The 18,586-nt window shown below is 60.5% G+C and overlaps 1 protein-coding gene across 3 annotated transcripts; it reads right to left on the bottom strand.

Moving 5' to 3' along the window:
• Positions 1-5,472: 5,472 nt before the first annotated feature.
• SNX11 (sorting nexin 11) lies at positions 5,473-14,399 on the bottom strand. Of its 3 annotated transcripts, none has more exons than XM_075911308.1 (7): positions 14,309-14,399; positions 10,433-10,484; positions 9,594-9,680; positions 8,883-8,983; positions 8,287-8,385; positions 7,278-7,490; positions 5,473-6,422 (listed from the first exon to the last, which is right to left on the bottom strand). In XM_075911308.1, the coding sequence occupies exons 2-7, from the start codon at positions 10,454-10,456 to the stop codon at positions 6,293-6,295; spliced, it is 654 nt and encodes a 217-aa protein (XP_075767423.1). In that variant the 5' UTR covers positions 10,457-10,484; positions 14,309-14,399; the 3' UTR covers positions 5,473-6,292. The 3 variants fall into 3 exon arrangements, with proteins under 3 accessions (XP_075767423.1, XP_075767422.1, XP_075767425.1); XM_075911307.1 differs by having other exon boundaries at positions 9,594-9,839; positions 14,309-14,392; XM_075911310.1 differs by lacking the exon at positions 5,473-6,422 and having other exon boundaries at positions 7,297-7,435; positions 9,594-9,839.
• Positions 14,400-18,586: the final 4,187 nt, after the last annotated feature.

The raw sequence follows: 18,586 nt of genomic DNA, 5'->3' as shown, positions 1-18,586 counted from the left end.
GATTTCTTACAGTAGGAAGTCAGTGCTTGTGCGGAAATTCAAACCGCCAGTGTAGACAGCTGGCAAGTTTTTCCGGAAAAGCGGCTGATTTTCCGGAAGAACTGGCCAGTCTAGACACAGCCCGGGGGAAGCGGGTTCACCTCTAACGCGGCTGACCTGTGGGGCGACGCGCCCGGCGTGGATAACCTGGCAGTGCAGCCAGCCAGGGCCTGGCCCATCCCACCCCCTGGGCGGGGGAGGCAGGAAGAGGCTGTGCCCCCCAAGTGCCACTAGGTGGTGGTAGCTAACTGTTCACCGCAGCTTCGGGCCAAGGGGGGGAAGCCGCCTGCCTTGCTGGAATTGACGCCCGCTGCCTAGGGGGACCCTGCGCCCTGACGCTGCCAGGGGCCCGGCCCGTTTCAGGGCGGCATTGGCCGGTTCCAGCCCAGCCCACCAGTGGGAGCACGGCCTTAAGCGGGTATTTAAGTGCCCTCTGGTGCCAGGGGCTCGGTTTCCCCAGGAACGTCTCCGCGGCCCGGAGCGGGCGGTGGGTCAGGCCTGGGGCCAGGCGTCTCCAGCAGAGACAGGCCCACGCTGCCGATCCGGGGTGCAGACGCGGTGCCCTTGGACGCTCAGGCAAGAGGGCTGGAGCTAAGGGCCAGCAGGAACAAAGCGGAGCACCGGGCCTGGCCAGGCTGTCTGGTGGGCACTTCGCCCGCCAGCTCGGCCGGGGGGTGGGAGCAGTCGCAGCCAGGCCGGAGGCAGGGACCTGGGGCGCAGATGGCGACTCGTGCCTGCTGCCAGCCGCTCCTGCTGCACCGTGCAGGGCCAAACGCTAGAGGAGCCAGCTGTGCCTGGCAGCCACGTCGGCCCCGCCCCACCGGGCAGCCCAGCCGTCTCCCCCAGCTCCCGCCCCCCAGCAGGCAGGGCAGAGGGCTGCATGCAGGGCTGAGCACGCCAATGGGGTGGGAGGCGAGCACCTGGGGGTGGCGAGCGAGCGGCCGAAACCGGCCACGAGGTGCCATGGCTCCGGCGGGGCGACGAGCCGAAACGCTCCGAGCCCGTTCGCAGGAGCAGGGGGGGGCAGAGTGGGGGGGCCTCCGGGCCAGGGGGCCGGGTGGGGCTGGGCCTTGCATGCCCACCTGGGCTAGGTTGGGCTAAGGGCTGACATCCAGAGCTGTGAGGTGCCGACAGACTTTTCGGGTGGCTCCGGCGCCCAGGGGCGCGATCCTGCCTGGGGGAGGTGGCGGGCGATTTGCTGTAGCGGGCCCAGAAGTTCCTCGCCTCTGAGTGTGGGGCACATGTGGGGTTGGGGGGGGGCAGTGCCTGCGGGGCACAGAGCCCCTCGCATTCGCGCTAGCACAGACCGGGTTTGGGGGGGGCGTTCGCTGAGCACCCACAGGGTGGTCCCATGCCCTGGCTCCTGGAACCACCGCGCCCTCCAGAGACAAGGGAGCCGTGGGGCCATGGCCGACCTGGGACCTGCTTTTTGGGCAGTGTCTATGCAACAGCTGCCACCATGGGGAGGGGGCGGGCTGCTCCAGGCCTTGGGCACGTAGATGCGCCAGTAATGGCAATACTGATACTACGGCGCCACATGCCCGCTCTTTTTTTTAAATCCGTGTGGAATAAATTTTGTTCTGTGCACCGAGGCATGGGCAGCTGTGCACCACCAGGAGACACACAGGCTGCCTGGTAAGCTCCCAAGGTGCCCAGAGTGGACCTGCAGAGCAGCTGGGCTGGAGGAACCGCCTGCCCCATCCCCGCCGGGTCCTGGTAAGCTGGGGCCACGTGGATAAGGGGATTCCTGCCTGTTCCCCACCTAGCCGGGCCGTTTGCTGTGTCCATGGCAGGGAACGCACAGCAGAGGTGGGCAAGGCCTGGTAGACCCAGCAGGGCCCCGGGCCAGGGAGCTAGGGCCTGTGGGTCGGGGGGAAGCCGGGTCGCTAGTAGGCTTGGCGCGCGTGCTGCTGCTGGGACAGGCGTTTGCTACGGGGGCGCTGCACAGGGAGCGGGTTAAGCAGGGCCTGGCTGCCTCGTATCACACACTGGGAGGGCTCAAAAGGACAGGTCCCCTCCCCCTTTTGAACAGCTGTTCTGGAGACATAGTTGTGCCTCCTGGTGCAGCCGGGTGCAGCGATTCTGCGGCTGTGTTGGCCTTTCCCTGCTGGCAGGTGTCGGCGTGATGCTCCGCAGGGAGGAGGGGGGGCCACCAGCCTCGTAGGGCCCCAGAGGCAGTGAAGAGTGCGGGGGAGACAGGAAGGGAAATCGGGTGAGCTGATCCTTGGTTGGATGGCGGGTTGCTTTTGCTGAACGTCCGCGCAAATCTCTGCCCCGGTCTGCCTGAGTCTGCAGGCAGCCCAGCTCGGTCACGCGGCGGCAGGTGCACATGGCCCCCATTCAGCTCAATGGGGTGTTGACTCTGAAACCTAATGACAACGACTTTACGCTTTTGTTAACACTTTCATGGCTGCTCAGCGCTAACGGGGGCAGAGCTGGGCTGCTGGGTGGAGCAGGTGCGACTCTCACACCTCCCTGCGGTAGGGTGATCTGAGCAGCAGTTACTGACGAAAGAACCTGACCCTGCTCTCCCTGCAGCCTGGGGTGGGAGCAGCACTGGAGGAATAGGGGCACGGGCAACCAGGATGCCTGGGTTCATCCGCCATGTCCCCAGGACCCCCCCCCCTGCGCGCCGTGATGGGTCTGTCTGCACGAGGGGTTTAGAACGCGTGGGCTGCACACAGACCGCCTCAGCCGCGAGCGGGCAGAACACACGTAGAACTCCCCAGCCAGCACCGCGGCTCCCCACGTTATACGCGGGCCCAGCTGGCTCTTCCCCGGCCCGGCAAGGACTCTCCCCTTCCCGCTCCCTCGGCACGGCCCCTCCCCGTCCCACTTCTTGGGGGGCTAGGAGACTCTTCATTAGCAGTAGAGGGCCTAGGACACACAGCCCTTGTGATTCCACCCAAGAGAGCGCGCAGTGGTGACCCATTTGCTCTTGAAAAGTGGCAGGGGCTGGAACTGAAAGCAGGGCACTTTCTGCGGCCTGGCACACAGGAGACTTTGCGGGGGTGGGTGGGGGAGAGGAGAGGGGGACTAGCTCAGCTCTGCTCCAGGTAACTAGGTCCCTGGACAAGGGCTGGGGGGGGGGGGGCGGCGCCCAGCCCCCCACCGTCTCAGCACTAAATTGTAGGGCTGGGGAGTCCTCTGTATGGCAGCCAGCTGGCTCTGGGCAGCAGCTTCCCCGTGGGCAGGTGAAACGCCGGCGGCAGAGGCAGCAGGTGGCACCTGGCTGGAATTCGGCTGGGGCTGGGCCAGGCGATGGGGGGGCGGTTAGAGCTGGGGGGAGGTGCATGTGCTGTAATTTGTTTGCCCAGGCCCCAGGGGGTGCTGGGGAGGAGCTGGCGCCCAGACGGGGGCGGGGGCTCCGCCAGGCCCTGCGGGGTGGGGGAGGCGCCGCCAGTAGGCCCGAGCCACCTGGCCAGTGTGGCAGGGGCAGAGCCCACGGCCGGGGAACTGGGGCTGCCGGAAGGGAACAGCAGGGGTCCAGCCCGCAGCCTCCCACGCCCTGGGCTGGCTCCCCCCGATGGCCCTTCGTGCAACGCGTCTGCAGGGGGCCGGGCCGAACGTTCGCCAGCCCCGGGAACCCAACGCCCCGACCGGCACGAGGGCCGGACCGAGCGTGAACGAGCCACCCCGGAGGCAGCCACGGCGGAGGGACGGGCCTGCCCCCCATTTCCTGCACCGCTCATGCCCCACCCTTCCCAGGTGCCGCCCCGGGGCCAGATCCGCCCCCCCCAGCCCAGGGCTCCCCCCAGCCTTAGGCAGCCAGCGCTGGCGCTCCACCCCTGCACCCACTCCCCAGCCCACTTCCAGACAGCCCCCTCCCACACACTGAACCCCCTCATTTTTGGCCCCACACCAGATTATGGGGGGGCCCCCACACAATCTATCCATCCGGCCCCTTCCCCCAGAACTCTGCTGGGTGAGGGGAATACGGGGGCCACATCAGTGAGGTATTTTGGGGGGGTTCTGTGGGTCAGCAGCCCTCAAACCCCAAAGAAACCCCCCCAGGGATTCAGTTCCCCCCCCCCCCCCCCCAGCCAAGGGAGGTGCGTTTGCAGCAGGATTGATAATTAGCACAGAGCTTGGGCAGCGGCTCTAGAAATCGTTTTGTCTGCCCCCAAGCTGCAGCCAGCTCTGGGGGGGGGGGGGGGAGTAGGTGAAGCAGCAGGCAGGAGGGGAGGGGAGGGGAGGGGAGCCGCCCCAGGAAAAGGGAGGAGGCTGCGGCCAACCCAGCCAGCTTGGGAAGGAAGGGGGGGGGTGCAGGTGGAGGGGCAAGCCCCAGGGCAGCGCTCGGCAGGGCAGCCCCAGTGGGCCGGCCTGGCGGGTTGGGCTGGGGAGCCGAGCCAGCCTGCTCCAGGCTGGAAGTTTCGAGAGCCGAGCGGTAGGCACAGCTGGCCTCCCAGCTGCACCATTTGGAGCTGTGCGCTCATGAATATGCATGAGGCAGCCCCAACCAATCGGCAGAGCAGCCCCCATTCGGGAGCATCTGTCGGGGTTTTTAAATGAACTTCGTGTGACATTTTAGCTTCGCCTCTGCAGGCTGCACCCCCCCCCCACACCCCCACGTCGCACAGGGGCACGGAAAAACTTCAACCCCCCGAGGGTCTGGGGGAACCCGCCTGCCCCCCGCGTTACGGGGGCGCTGCACCCAGCCCCGGCAGCAACACCCCAAGAGCCCCGGTGGCACCTGCCAACCCAGCCCCCGCAGGAGACAAACCAGGCACCTCCAAGGGGGCCCGGCTCCACCAGCAAGTGCTGGGAGGGAAACCGAGTCCAGCCTCACAACGCATCATGGGCTGTGTTCCTGCCTTTCCCCCAGCCCCCGCCTCTCCCCGGAGTGCTGGGCTACAGCCCGGCCCGGCCCGGCCCCTCACCCGGGTGCCAGCTCATGCTGGTTCTGAGCCCCCGGGAGCAAGGTCAGCCCTGGGGAGGGGTTGGTAGACTCCATCGCAGCTTCCGCCAGCCCCTTCCCTCCCTGCCCCACGCTACATGCGTGCACCCCACACGTTCTACCGGCCGGCTTCTCCCCTGCAATGGTTTCTGCCCCCGCCCCGGGGGTCCCGCCGTACAAAAACCCGCTAGCGCCGCTCTCCTGCCCCACGGAGCCAGAGACGCAGGCTCCTGCCCGGCAGAGCCGCCAACCTGCCCCACAGAGCCAGACCCCTCCGTCCGGCAGCCCCCCCCCCCCCCCCCCCGAGAGCCACCCCAGAGGTAAGTCGGATCCGGACAGGCTGGGCAGCAGGAAAAGCCCTTTCTTCCCCCACAGCAGCCGTGGGCCAATGCAACCGGCGCAGGGATCGGCTCTGGGGTGCCTCCCCCTGCCCCACGGCCGCTGCTTAAACCGATGCAGCAGCCCCATTATTCCCCTCTACCCCCCGCAATCCATGACTGCCCCCCCCTCCCTCTCCGCCAGAGAAGTCACCAGCGTCTCGTGCAGCCCACGTTTATTCCCGGCCCGGGGCTTGGCCGTGACGCCAGCAGGGGCTGGTGGAAAGGTGCAGGGAGCCGCAGGGTAAACGGGCCCGACGGCCCGAGAGCAGAGGCCCCGGTGGGAGCTGCCCGTTGGCGACTGGGGGACTTTTGGCCTCTGTCCTGCTCTGCCCCCTGGCTGCCTCGGGGGCTCACCTGCCTCCCCTTCCCCCCTTGGCTAGGAAGCTCTGGCAGGCCTGGGCTAGCCCCAAAGCTTCACTCTCCGGCCGGGAAGCCCTGGTTTGGGGGTCCTATCCTAGAGGGGAGCCCCCTTCTGGCCTCATCATCCCACCGCAACACGTGCCCCCACCCCCGCTTCCTGGCGCCCCTCCCCGGCAGAGGGGATTGCAGCCGCATGCCGAGCCGAGCCAGGAGGCGGGGTCCAGGCTGCTGGTCCAACACGGCCGGTTTCTCCGCGGGAAATGCTACAAAGCCCCAGGTCTAGGCTGCTGCCGGGCAAGGAGGGAGCCAGGAAACATCTCAGGCAGGATCTGTGCACCCCCCGCCCCTGCCCCGGCCCCCGGCTCCCAGGGACGAAGCGAGCTGGCTCTGTGTTCCAGCTGCCCACGAGCAGGACACCCCCTTGGGGAGAATCAACTCCGGCTCTAAGCTCCGGTTCCCTTCTCACAGCCCCGGACCCCTCCCAGGACAAGCCGGGGGCAGGAAGTGGGCGCGAGCTGCGGGCAGAGGGGCGGGGAGGCCGAACGTGCCCGGCCCCAATCACGCACCCACGGGAGCCCTCGGCTGCCAGCCCAGTCTCTCGGCAGGGCGCCCCGGCTCACTCCGCCGCCAGCGGCTCCGTGGGAGAGGCCAGGCGGTCCGAGGGGTCGTCTTCCAGGCCGAAGTCGCTCCAGGGCAACGGGGCGTCCAGGGAGCTCCGGCCAGGGGGGCTTGCGAGACCAGCGCCGCTGGGGAGAGGAGCAGGAGAGGCGGATGGAGGAGGGGGCTCAAGGCAAGAGGCAGGCCTGGCTTTGCACCCCCGCCCGCCCCGCGCAACAGCTGGGGGGGCAGAGGAGGGCGCCAGCCCCTTGCTCATTCCACCCTCCCCCAGCTCCCGGGACGGCCGGCACCAAGCAGCCAGCGGTGCTAGGACCCCAGCGCCCTCCAGCTGGCCCCACCTGAGCAATGGGGCCCCGCCTCCCCCAATTCTGCTTCCCTGGAGGGGAGAGAGCAGCTTCCTTTCTGCCCCTCCCCCTTCCCCTTCCCTGCCTCTTCTCCACGTGGAGCCTCCTCCGCAGCTGGTCCTAGAGCAGGACAGGTGCAGCCTGCAGAGCCAGCCACCTGTGCCCCCCCTCTTCCCCCCACCCGCATGGCCCCGGCACAGAGCCCTCAGATGGGGGGAGATCTGTCGGTGTGGCCCCAAACGGACACGGAGGGAAGGGGGGGGAAGGCTCCGGCCTGGGGGGGCACGAGAAATCTCTGCTGGGCCTGGGCAGAGCCTCGCCAGGACTGATCGCCCCCCCCATCGTGCTCTGTCTGCCGGGAAGGGAGGGGGGAGGAGAGAAGAGAGAACACCCAGAGCCGGCCGGGACGAGCCCCGGGCTCCGAGGGGCTGGGGATCGTGGGAACTCGAGCTCCATCCCTCTTGGGCAGAGCGGCGGCGACGCGGCGCCAAGGCCCCTAGCCACGTGCCCAGCGAGGCTGTGGCGGGCTCCCCGCTTTGCCGGCTGGCGAGCACAGATCTGCGCCCAGAAGGGGAAGGGGCTTGGGTCCTGGCCCAGTTCCAGCTACGCCAGCCCCCGAGCGGCAAACCCCTCCGGTACCTGCCGGAGAGTCCTGCCCCGGCCATGAGAGCAGGGCGGGGGTCTTCCTCCTGCACCCAGCCGCAGTTGGACATGGCGTAGCGGAGGATGGCCTCCGTGACGGTCAGGGGGCTCCGGCCCTGCACGCACGCCTCGATCTCGGGCACCGGCAGCTGGCTCTGCAGGAAGAGATGCAACTGGCTGTCGGACAGGAGAACCACGTTCTGCACCACCCTGGAGAGAGACAGGCAGGGAGGGGTCACTGCAGAACGGGCCAGAGCCCCAGGGCTGGGACACAACACGGGCAGGGAAGGGCCCTGCTAAAAATGATCCGGAGCATTTCCATCCTCCCCCCACCCCTTCTGGACCTTTGAGACCTCCACCCTAAGAGGAGACTCGGGGGGACAGGATGGACGTCTATACAATCATGACTGGTGTGGAAAAAGTGAATAAGGGAAAGTGATTGACTTGTTCCCATAACACCAGAACTAGGGGTCGGCCAAGGAAACGAACGGGTAGCACATTAACAAACAAAAGGAAGTGTTTCTTCCTGCAGCGCACTGTTAACCTGTGGAACTCCTTGCTAGAGGAGGGCGTGAAGACCAGGATTTCAACAGGGTCCAAAAAAAGAACCAGGAAAGTTCATGGAGAATAGGTCCATAATGGCTGTTAGCCAGGATGGGCAGGGAGGGTGTCCCGAGACTTTGTCTGTCAAGGGCTGGGAATGGGCGACAGGAGGGATCACGGGATGGTTCCCTGTTCTGTTCACTCCCTCCGGGGCACCTGGCATTGGCCACTGTGGGCCGACAGGACACTGGGCTGGATGGACCTTTGGTCTGAGCCAGTCTGGACGCTCTTATGGCTCCAGGCTCCCTGGTGCTAACGCTCCTCCCCAGCTGCCCCACACGCCCGGCACTAGGAGGCAGGCTCCTGTCCTGCGGGGAAGCAGAGCTCTGGGGTGGAACAGCCCCGCCCCACTGAGGCTCTGGGCTGCACGGCCAAGTCGGAGAGCTGCCCCCCCGCCACTCACTTCTCCAGGAACTGCTGCAGCCCCTGCCTCCGCTTCTCAATGAACTCATCCGTGCTGCCGGCGAAGAGGGTCGACTTCCCGGGCAGCTCCGGGACGGGCCTGCGGGAGCAGAGAAAGGACACAGCTCGGTACCCGCAGGGCCCACGTCGCGGCACGAGGGGACCAGGCTCATGCAACCAGCCGAGCGTTTTCACCCAGCGCCGCCCTTCGGAGAGGGGGGAGCCCCCGGGCCCAGCGCTAGTCGCCTGTCCGAGCCCGGCTCCAGCAGGCAGGATACACCCGGGGGAAGGAGAGGGCAGTCTCCAAGGAGGCGAGCACTTCAGGTGCAGCGCTCAAGGCAGCTACATTGGTGCTGGGCACCTGCTCACTCCAGCCCCGCAGGACTGGCCCCCGGGCCACCAGACTTTCCCCACCCCACGGAGGAGTCGGAGGTTGGCTGCCCCCACCCATCCCAAGTCTTACGGGCCCGTTTGTACAGCCCCAGCTCTCCTCTGCCTACATGGCTTCCTCCGGGGGGCCAGGAGCCCCTCCCCGCCGGGCTCAGGGGACGCTGGGGTCGGGGCGCAGGGGGCCAAGGAGGAATTTCACCCCCTTACACTAAGCCAGCGTTTTTCTGGAGCTGCTTCCTCAGCCACACGAACTCGCGGTATCGTCTGCGCACACACGACGTCTTGGCCGTGAAGGCTTTGCTGTTGGTCTGTGAAAGGAGACGCGAGAGGAGGGGAAAGGTCAGAGGCGGCTTCTTGTAGGGTGCCTGGGGGCAGCGGGGGGGGGGGGGGCAGATGCCAGCTCATTCTTCCCATATGGCCCTGCTGCCCCAGGCGACCGGCCCTGACAGTGTCTAACCCCCCTAGGCAATTTATTCCAGCATTTAACCTCCCCCTCCAGGAAGTTTTTCCTAATGACCAACCTGAACCTCCCCTACTGCCATGTAATCACTTGTGATGACCAGACAGATGCCCGCAGAGGCGTCTTCCCTCCGGGAAATGACCGAAGGATCGGCTAGGTAAAGCAGAGCTAACGGCCCAGAGCCAAGCAAGCGCAACGCAGCCACCTCTGCAGCGGTAGGGGATCAGACGGTGTTAACGACAAAACGGGATTTCGGCCAAGGATCCGTTCCGTGGGATCGTTAACCTCGGCGCAGACAGGGCCCTCCCACCTCCGAGGCCCCATGCGACACCCTCCCCCAGCGCCGGCTGCATGGGGCTCCAAGCAAGGAGAGGCCGAGTGGGGCGCGCTGGGATTTGAACCGGCTGGAGGGCGGCTGCCACGGGGCAGAGTCGGCGTCAAGGCCGCGCGGTGCTTACGTGCAGGAAGATCTTGTAATCCACGTAGGAATTCCAGGAGCCTTCGTTCTGGATCCGAGGGTCCTGAACACGCACCGTGGTCAGCTCCTGAGGGCAGAGACGCGAGGCCTCACTCCACGGAGATGCTGCCAACAGCCACGCACAGCAGCCTGTTCCGCATTTCCTGCCACCCCCAGCAGAGCGGCACCTTCGGGCCAATGCTGCTGCCTTGGGCCAGGTCCACACAAGGGGGCAACGTCCAGCTAGCTACACAAGTAGGGTCTCTGCAGTCGAGTTACCACAAGAGAAACTCCCCCCTTCCCCCCTGACTCCCCTTATTCTTCTCCACCCCGTGGCAGACCAGAGTCCACAGGAGCGCAATCAGTGCTCAATTTAGCAGGTCTTTGCTAGACCCACTAAATCAAGCCCCGAGAGATGGAGCCCGCAGCACCTATACCAGGCCAGCATAGACAAGGCCCTGGAGAAGTTGGGTACACAATTTCAGGAGCACCGGATTCGGAAGGGTAAAGGGTCCAAATCACTCTGAGCTTCATTCGACCTGGGGTTCCCCAAATTAGAGATCTCCCATCCCCCTCCTACCCTTAAAGGCTCACACTGCAGGAGCTGTGTTATGCAGACCACTCCTGCCCTGCGCACCCCAACAGTACCCCCACAAGCCCTGCTTACCAGCTAAGGGATCCCCTCCTCTTCCCCGTTCGTGTAGCACCAGCTTAGCGAGCGCTAACACACTCACCACTACGATCCGATCTTTGACAGACTTCAAAGGCTCCCTGTGTCCCCCAACCTGCCAGCCCCCCCCAGCCAGAACAGAAGACGGCAGAAACTCCCGAGCGCCTTACTTCTTGCTCTTGATTCTCCAACATCCTACAGCCAGAGCCCAGAGGGAATCATCTGTCCAGACAAAACCAAACAGACCCGCAGTTAGAGGAGTCAGATCCGAGTGACAGGTGCCTGCACTTATTACAGGGACCCCCCCATTCCTTCCTGCCCTCCACAGTCCCCGAATCTCCCCCAGCAGAGATTCTGTACCCCCTTCCCCTCCAGCAGAGCTCCCTGTTTTCCCCCTGCTCAGTCCCACAGCTGGGTGGGCCGTTCGCCGCCCCATGCCAGAGACATCACGGCCCTATCTCCCTCCTCCCCGTTGATCCTGCCCTCTGGGAGATTGGTCACTCAGGGTGCGGAGGCCAAGGAAGTGGAGAAGAGGGACGGCCCTCTCGTGGGCTGATTAGAACAGGAGACCCGAAGGGAAGGAATAAACAGGCTGGCGAGAGGTGACGAGTGCGTTTCCTGTCCTGGGACCAAGTCCTATTCAACACATTCATACGTGATAAACAACGAGGCAGCTACATTTGCTGCAGATACAAAACTGCTCCAGTCCAACGCTTCAGACGGGGTCTCACCAACTGGGCAACACAATGGCAGAGGCAATTCATTGTTGACAAAGGCAAAGTGACACACTTTGGAAAACATCCTCCCCACTAGACATATAAAGCGATGGGGAACTCAATTAGCTCAGCGAGATCTTGGAGTCACTGTGGATAGTTCTTGGAAAACCTCCACTCAAGATGCAGCAGCCGTCAAAAAAGGAAGCTTAAAAACATAACCCTTCCAGACACACTTTAAGCCTCAGGATTTTTAACCTGATCTCATGATTTTTAAACAGTTGCAGCTGGCAACGCTGATTAAGGGGGTCTTCACTGTTTCGCTAAATCAGTATTTTAAATCAAATTAAAATTCAACTAATTCAGCCTTGCATACAGGCTGGGCCTTAGCTGTGTCCTGAACTAGAAAAGAAGTCTGGCCGGCCTCTCTGGAAGTGGCTTATTTGTGCCTTAAAAAATAAAGACAACTGGTTTGGTTCTTTTGCTGGAGAATTTCCTAAATGACTTAAGTGTTTGCTGCGGGGAAGGGGGGGGGGGTGTCTCTCCTCTTTTTCCTCCTCAATTGACAGGGTGTGTTTGCCTCCCAAGTGTTTGTTGAGTAAGTGTTTCAAAATCCCTGGGTTGGTTTTTTTGTTGGGTTTTTTTTTTTTAAACGGTCTGAATAAAAATTACCACCCGCACACTCTCTTCCTCCAGCCCACACACGGGGTTTGGCCGACAGGTCACTTCTGTCTAGAAATCCCCACTGGTTTTTACCTGCGCCGCTAAACTGGTGTTGGTCCAGCCTCATTTAACCAGTTCCCAATTCCCCCAGTAACTGGGATACCGAGACTCCAGTCCCCGCACAGAGCTAGGCAAGACCGAAGAAAATCTTTGGGGCTGGCTTGGCAGAAGAGAAGAGAGCACATCCAGTTTCATTGCTCCTTCATTCCACGAGGAGTAACGGTAGTTGGAATTAGGATCTTTAATTCGAACTACCTACTCCGTGCCGCGTGTAGCTGCGGACACGGAGTTCGGACTAAGGGGGATTTAAAAATGGTGGTGCCCGGGAACATGCAAATGAAGCCCAGGATATTTAAATCCCAGGCTTCATTTGCAACTCCGCTTGCCCTCATTATCCTACCTTGCTCGAACTAACAAGCTAGCGTAGACGTACCCTTACAGAGTTCAACACCTGGGACTAGGTTCTCAGAATCAGCTCTGAATTAAACAAAGGCTGTTAAGAGGCGGGTAATTCACTAATCACGTAGTCAATACAATTTTTATCCACTACACGATTAGTGGATCAGGGAAGGCCTGCTCAGTCCCGGCTCACGCCAGGTCCAGGACCTACCCCCGCTGCGGCTCGGCAGGCAGCCTGGCTCACGCTACATTTAAAATGCAGAGCCGCAGCGGGGGTAGCCCCCGGACCCAGCATGAGCTGGGACTGAACCAGGGGCGGGGGAGGGCCCCCTTTGTGGCAGCCTCCCCTCCCCAAAGCTACTAGAACTCTGGCCTTTGCTCCATAGCTTTGCAGTTGCGGTGGGGGAGAACCAGGGAGCTGTTTGTTGGAAAGCAACATCCAAGACTCCACTAACCTGGCCAGCCTGTTTCGCGGGCTGGAATTGTAATAACGAAAGAGAACTTGCCACCTGGTAGGGACTAGGGATGTGAAATATCGGTTAATTGAATAGTTGTTTAACCTCATGAATTCTTATCGGTTACTCACGTTGCAGTGGGGGAGGCCTAGGTTGGAGATTAGGACAAACTATTTCCCTAGGCGGGTGGGGAAGCTCTGGGCTGGGTTCCCTAGGGAGGGGGTGGAATCTCCATCCCTAGAGGTGTTTAAGTCTCAGCTTGACCAAGCCCTGGCTGGGTTGATTGAGTTGGGATTGGTCCTGCTTTGGGCAGGGGGCTGGACTTGATGACTCCTGAGGTCTCTTCCAGCTCTATGATTCTATGATACTCGACTGTTTTATAGTCCCCAGGGTGGGGGCCGGCAGCCAGTACAATCCGGCCCTACTCCCAAGGAGGCAGCAGCGTGGGGTACCAGGCGGGAGCTGGTCAGTGAGGGGAGCCAGTTTAAAAACCAGCTCCCCTCACAGACCAGCTACCTGTCGCCCCGCACTGTAGCCTCCGATGCAGCAGCAGCAGCCGCCCCTGTCTGGGGGTGTGCGTCTGATCTCCCAGACCTAGAATGAGCCAGAACTGAGCCGGGCTACCTGCCCGCCTGGCTCCTAATACACTTTAAATGCAGAGTCGCAGCAGGGGGAGGTCCAGAATCCGGCGCAAGCCAGGTCTATAGCACTAACCTCTAAGCTTTTGCTGACCGGTTAGTCAACTCTACAATTCCCTCCCTAGCAGGGACCACTCCTGGCCATGCTATGGACAGGGAAGGGGCACCCACCCAAGAGCAGGTTTCAAAGGCAGAGCCAAGCAGGGACTCCCCTGTTAGTCACAGGAGGAGCAATGACAATAGAACAGCAACAGCATCTCTCTGGCCTCGTTCCTAGCTGTGTGGCTCGGCTTCTATTTCTACAGGCTGCCTATCCCGCACCCAGAGGCCAGCTGGGAGCGGAGCACTGGTGGGGCGCTACATTCTGGAGAAGCTACAGAATTTGCCCCACCCCCTGGAAAAGAGAACAGCCCCCCCCCGCCACCAGAGTTGCCTGGGAGCTGGGTGCTTGCATGGCCACCCAAGAGAGAGTCAGGTGCCACCCAGCTGATTAGCAGAGCGCCCACAGCGCCAGCATGGGTTTTCTACTGGCAGTGCACATCCACACATGCCTGGGTGCGCATAACAAAATGTATTCCACACATGGATGGAAAACGTTAAGAGGGAACATTGCCCACCACCACCACCCCCCTCCCCTACCCAGTGCCCCCCTCATTTCCCCCCCCCCCCACTCTGGACATGGTTCCCTCCCTTACCCAATGCCCCCCTCCCCTCCTCTGCACATGGTTCCTTCCCCTCTCCTACCCAATGCCCCCCTCCCCTCCTCTGCACATGGTTTCTTCCCCCCCACTCTGCACATGGTTCCCTCCCCTATCCAATGCCCCCCACTCTGCACATGGTTCCCTCCCCCCCCCCCACTCTGCACATGGTTCCCTCCCCTATCCAATGCCCCCCACTCTGCACATGGTTCCCTCCCCCCCCCCACTCTGCACATGGTTCCCTCCCCTATCCAATGCCCCCCTCCCCTCCTCTGCACATGGTTCTTCCTTCTCCCCCCCCTCCCACGGTTCCCGCCCCCCTCCTACCCAATGCCCCTCTCCCCCCACTCTGGCCATGGCTGCCTCCCCCCTACCCCAGCGCCCCCCGCTCCGGAGACCGCCCCTGCCCCGGCTCCTCACCGCTTCCCGCAGGACAGGCGTCTGCAGCCGGCGCGGCCCCTTTAAGAGGTGAAGGGCTGGGCCCGGCCCCTTATAGCCACGCTCAGGGGCTCCTTCCGGTGCGGTCCCGGGGCAGGCTGGGAGTTGTAGTTCTAGCCCCTCCGCTCCCCCCCCCCCCACACACGCCCTCTACCCCGAGGGGGATGCAGATGCAAACAAGCCCGAGGCCAAGCTGAGAGCAGAGCGAAGAGGGGGCCAGCGGGAGGAAGGGGGAGGAGGATGAGGAGGGAGGGAGCTGGAGAAGAGGGGTGCATGGGTGTGCAGGGTGGTCCCCACCCTGAGGATGCAGACTCTGACAGATGCCCATGTTGATGGATGTCTTTGAGTCCCCCCCTGTAAAACCAGCCTCCCCAGGGGACAAGGTGGGCGAGAGGAAAACTTTTTGTTGGACCAAGGGCAGCCGGGGAGAGAGACAAGCCCCGAGTTTGGGGAAAGGTGAGGAGGGCACATCGGCATGTGAACCACTGGCGCGCTTAGCCCACGACCTCACGCTACGGCCTGCCGTCGGCAGAGCGTCTGCCGCGCACAGGGCCGGCCCGTAACATTTTGGTACCTGAGGCGGGGAGCTCAAGTGACGCCCCTGTGCCCCTTCTCCTGCCTGACCGTTACGTCTCTTGTGCCCGCCTTCCTCCTGCACAGCGCTCCTCCAGCTCTGTGCATCGAGAGCAGAGAGGATACAGATGCACCAGCAGCAGACACAATTTTCTACACTCTAGTGCCCCCCCCCCCAGTCTGGCCCCTGAGGTGGCCGCCTCAGTTCGCCTCATGGGAAGGCCAGCCCTGGCCGCACAGGAACAGGAACTTCGCACCGCGCTGCGCAACGTGAGTTACTCCAACGTAAGCGCCTGCGTGCCCGGCGCCGTGTCAGCCGGAGAGCTTTAACCAACGTAGCTTGTGCCGCTCATGGAGGCGGTTTTATTTATACCAGCCAAGAGAGCTCTCTCCGGTCAGTATACTTAATCCACCTCCTCCAAAGGCAATAGCTGTGCCAACCCCAGTGTACACATGGGGGTACAGTCAGGAGAGGAAATTTGAGCAACACCTTCAAAAGACAAGCCTGAAAACTAACATTCATGATTCTGCTAGATCCTCAAAATTATGGGCTGAGTAGAAACACTGGATTTATTCCTTATTATGACACTTAAACGCTGCTCCACGTTTTTTCCTTCCTTCCCCACCCCCCTTGTCCCCAGGCGTTAACAAAGGGCACTTCACTTTGAATGAGCCCTTAAGTGTGGTAGCTACTGATGTTAATCCATCTGCTCCACCTTGTACCCTGAATACATTTTCCAGACCTGAAGAAGAGCTATGTGGAGTTTGACAGCTTGTCTCTTTCACCAACAAAAGTTGGTCCAGTAAAAGATGTTGCATCCCCAGCCTTATCTCTTTAATATCCTAGAACTAATAGACAGCAGAGCTGCCCTTCCTCCTTCCCCCCCCCCCCCCCCCCCCCCCCCCCCCCGACAACCCTCTCTTGTTTCATCAAGGCCTTTGTGGAGGCCTTTAAGAAGTGTTGCCAACTCCCACGCTTTTGTCATCCTTCTCAGGACATTCCATGTTTTTCTGGAGTCAAATTATTCGTGGGAATCTCAGCTTTCATTGGAAACAAAAGTACGTTCCTAGCCCGCTGCAGAGAAAAGCTTGAAAATGTGACCTGCGTAAACCCAAAGGCTCAGAAAAGAAAACTACAGGGCTGAAGGTGAGAAGAACAAAAAGGAGCTCCCTCCCCCTCTTTCCCTTGACTTGGGTGAGCAGTCCTTCCTCCTCTCCTACGGGATTGATCCCATGACCACTTCCTGTCCTGGGTCAGCTTGCGTAACCAGTGCCCAGCAAAACAGCATTCCAGGGAGCCCAAGTGGAAAGTGTTGAAGGTGGGATGTTCCAGGAACACAGGCCTGGTAACAGCAGCCTCTAGTGACTCAGTATCCCTGCCACCTGACAGTACTAACCCTTTGGTAACCCTGACCCATTTTCCTTGGCTGTGTAATGGAAATACAGATGAGTCCCATACATGCAGGACTTTCTGCACATGCATAGTGGCATCACGACCCATCTTTACACTGTGGCTGCCCCTAATCCCAGACCTACCTGGTTGGTGGTGGCTAGTGTCACGCAGCACAAACCACACATAAGCTGGCTGTGTCTAGACTGGCCAGTTTTTCCAGAAAATCAGCTGCTTTTCCGGAAAAACTTGCCAGCTGTCTACACTGGCCGCTTGAATTTCCGCAAAAGCACTGACAATCTCATGTAAGATTGTTGGTGTTCTTGCGGAAATACTATGCTGCTCCCGTTCGGGCAAAAGTCCTTTTGCGCAAAACTTTTGCACAAAAGGGCCAGTGTAGACAGCTCAGATTTGTTTTCCGCAAAAAAGCCCTGATGGCGAAAATGGCGATTGGGGCTTTTTTGTGGAAAAGTGCATCTAGATTGGCACAGACACTTTTCCGTGCCAATCTAGATGCTCTTTTCCGAAAATGCTTTTAACGGGGGTGGTGTTGTTCTTTCGTGTTCTATAGCAGTATTGCCCACCTCAAGCTTTCCAACATCAGGCCTTTAAAAATCATGTGATTAGCTTTAAAACCAAATTTTTAAAAAAAGAATAAGCGCTGTGGTATTTTTGTTTGCTTTCTGGTTTACAAGTCTTTGGGGGCTTTTTAGCATAAAGAAGGTTTATTGAGCATTTTTATTTCCCTGTTTCATAACACATGAAGATGGTGGTAAAACCAACAAAAGGAAATACTTCTTCATCCACGGTGTGATAAAAACGTGAAACTCGTTACCACCGGAAGAAATTGAGGCCAAGAAATTAACAAACAACAGATTGCACCTCTAGTCCAGAGCTCTCAAGACCTGACTGGTGCCAAACCAGAGAATTTGCTGAACCAGGAGAGGTCAGTATTAACTAGCAGCATTACTAACACTGCCACTGCTTACTGGGCTCTTAGAAGACTAAATAACAGCCCAGAGCACTGAGAGCCAGGTCGGGTGGCTGTAAACAAACTTTATGGCACCGCGGGAACTTGGCCACACCCACTGTAAGTTGCCATCCGGCTGCCTAAAATCACGTCGGATCATGGATGGTGCCAGACCAGAGTGCCAGACTTGAGAGGTTCAACCTGTATTAAAAAGAACAAAAAACAGGACCATGTAGCACTTTAAAGACTAACAAGATGGTTTATTAGGTGATGAGCTTTCGTGGGCCAGACCCACTTCCTCAGATCAAATAGTGGAAGAAAATTGGCACAACCATATATACCAAAGGATACAGTTAAAAAATGAACACATATGAAAAGGACAAATCAAATTTCAGAACAGAAAGGGGATGGTAAATGTCTGTGAGCTAATGATATTAGAGGTGATAATTGGGGAAGCTATCTTTGTAATGGGTAAGATAATTAATGTCTTTGTTTAAACCTAAGTGTAAAGTGTCGAATTTAAGCATGAATGACAGTTCAGAGGATTCTCTTTGAAGTGTGGTCTGAAAAGGCCTTTGAAGCAGGATGCAGGTAATCAAGTCATTGAGACAGTGTCCTTTCTGGTTGAAATGGCAAGAAACTGTTTTTCTTTGTGATCCTGTCTAATATCTGTTTTGTGGGCCTTGATCCTTTGGCAAAGACATTTTTTGTAACTGTATTAAAGGGATTGGATATTTAAATAGGTATCAAGGCTATGCAGTGCCATACATAATCCCCACACACGTTTGAAGGGATATTAACCCTTATACTTCAGCCTAATCAGGCTCTTAACTGCTGGAGATCAGGGTGAGACCTGCAGGAGGGAACTCGTCCCCTAGGTGCGGGCTGGATGATTCTCTCGCCTTTCTCTGGCGCATCCTGGGCTGGCCACTGTGGGCTCAGTGGGGTCTGCGCCGCTCTGCAGAGGCCAGTGCTCCTAGGGGCGGCAGTTCCCTTTTCACTGGAGTCCCCTGCCTCCGGGAGCTGGAGCTTTCCGCCGCGCTCAGCCGGGGGCTTGCTGAACTCATGGACAGGGGGAGCGGTGGCAGCCCTGCAGCCAGCCTGGGCGGAGGGGGGAGCCTGTGGCTCCCTGGGGCCACGCACGTGGGCTGGGCTTGGTTGGGCTCCCCCCTCCAGCTCTCCCGGACTACAACACCCAGCAGGCAGCGCGGCGAAAGGGCGGGCGCCGCTAGGCCTGCTGGGAGCCGTCGTCCAACGGCGGGACTCCATGGCCCAGCGTGCCGCGGGCGGGGCGGGGGTCGCCGCGCAGGCGCAGTGCGCTCGGCGG

The sequence above is a fragment of the Pelodiscus sinensis genome, chromosome 29, assembly GCF_049634645.1.
Source record: "Pelodiscus sinensis isolate JC-2024 chromosome 29, ASM4963464v1, whole genome shotgun sequence".
Lineage (NCBI taxonomy): Eukaryota > Metazoa > Chordata > Testudines > Trionychidae > Pelodiscus > Pelodiscus sinensis.
This window is presented reverse-complemented; position numbering and strand designations above follow the sequence as displayed.

What these genes read in the sequence shown, in the direction of transcription:
- SNX11 (XM_075911307.1), bottom strand. Translation starts at nt 10,456, where the DNA reads ATGTTGGAGAATCAAGAGCAAGAA. An exon ending in ATTACAAGATCTTCCTGCAC is followed by an intron (nt 8,984 to 9,593) that starts GTAAGCACCGCG and finishes CTCCTTTCACAG; the next exon opens with ACCAACAGCAAAGCCTTCAC. An exon ending in CAGAAAAACGCTGGCTTAGT is followed by an intron (nt 8,386 to 8,882) that starts GTAAGGGGGTGA and finishes CTGCTCCCGCAG; the next exon opens with GCCCGTCCCGGAGCTGCCCG.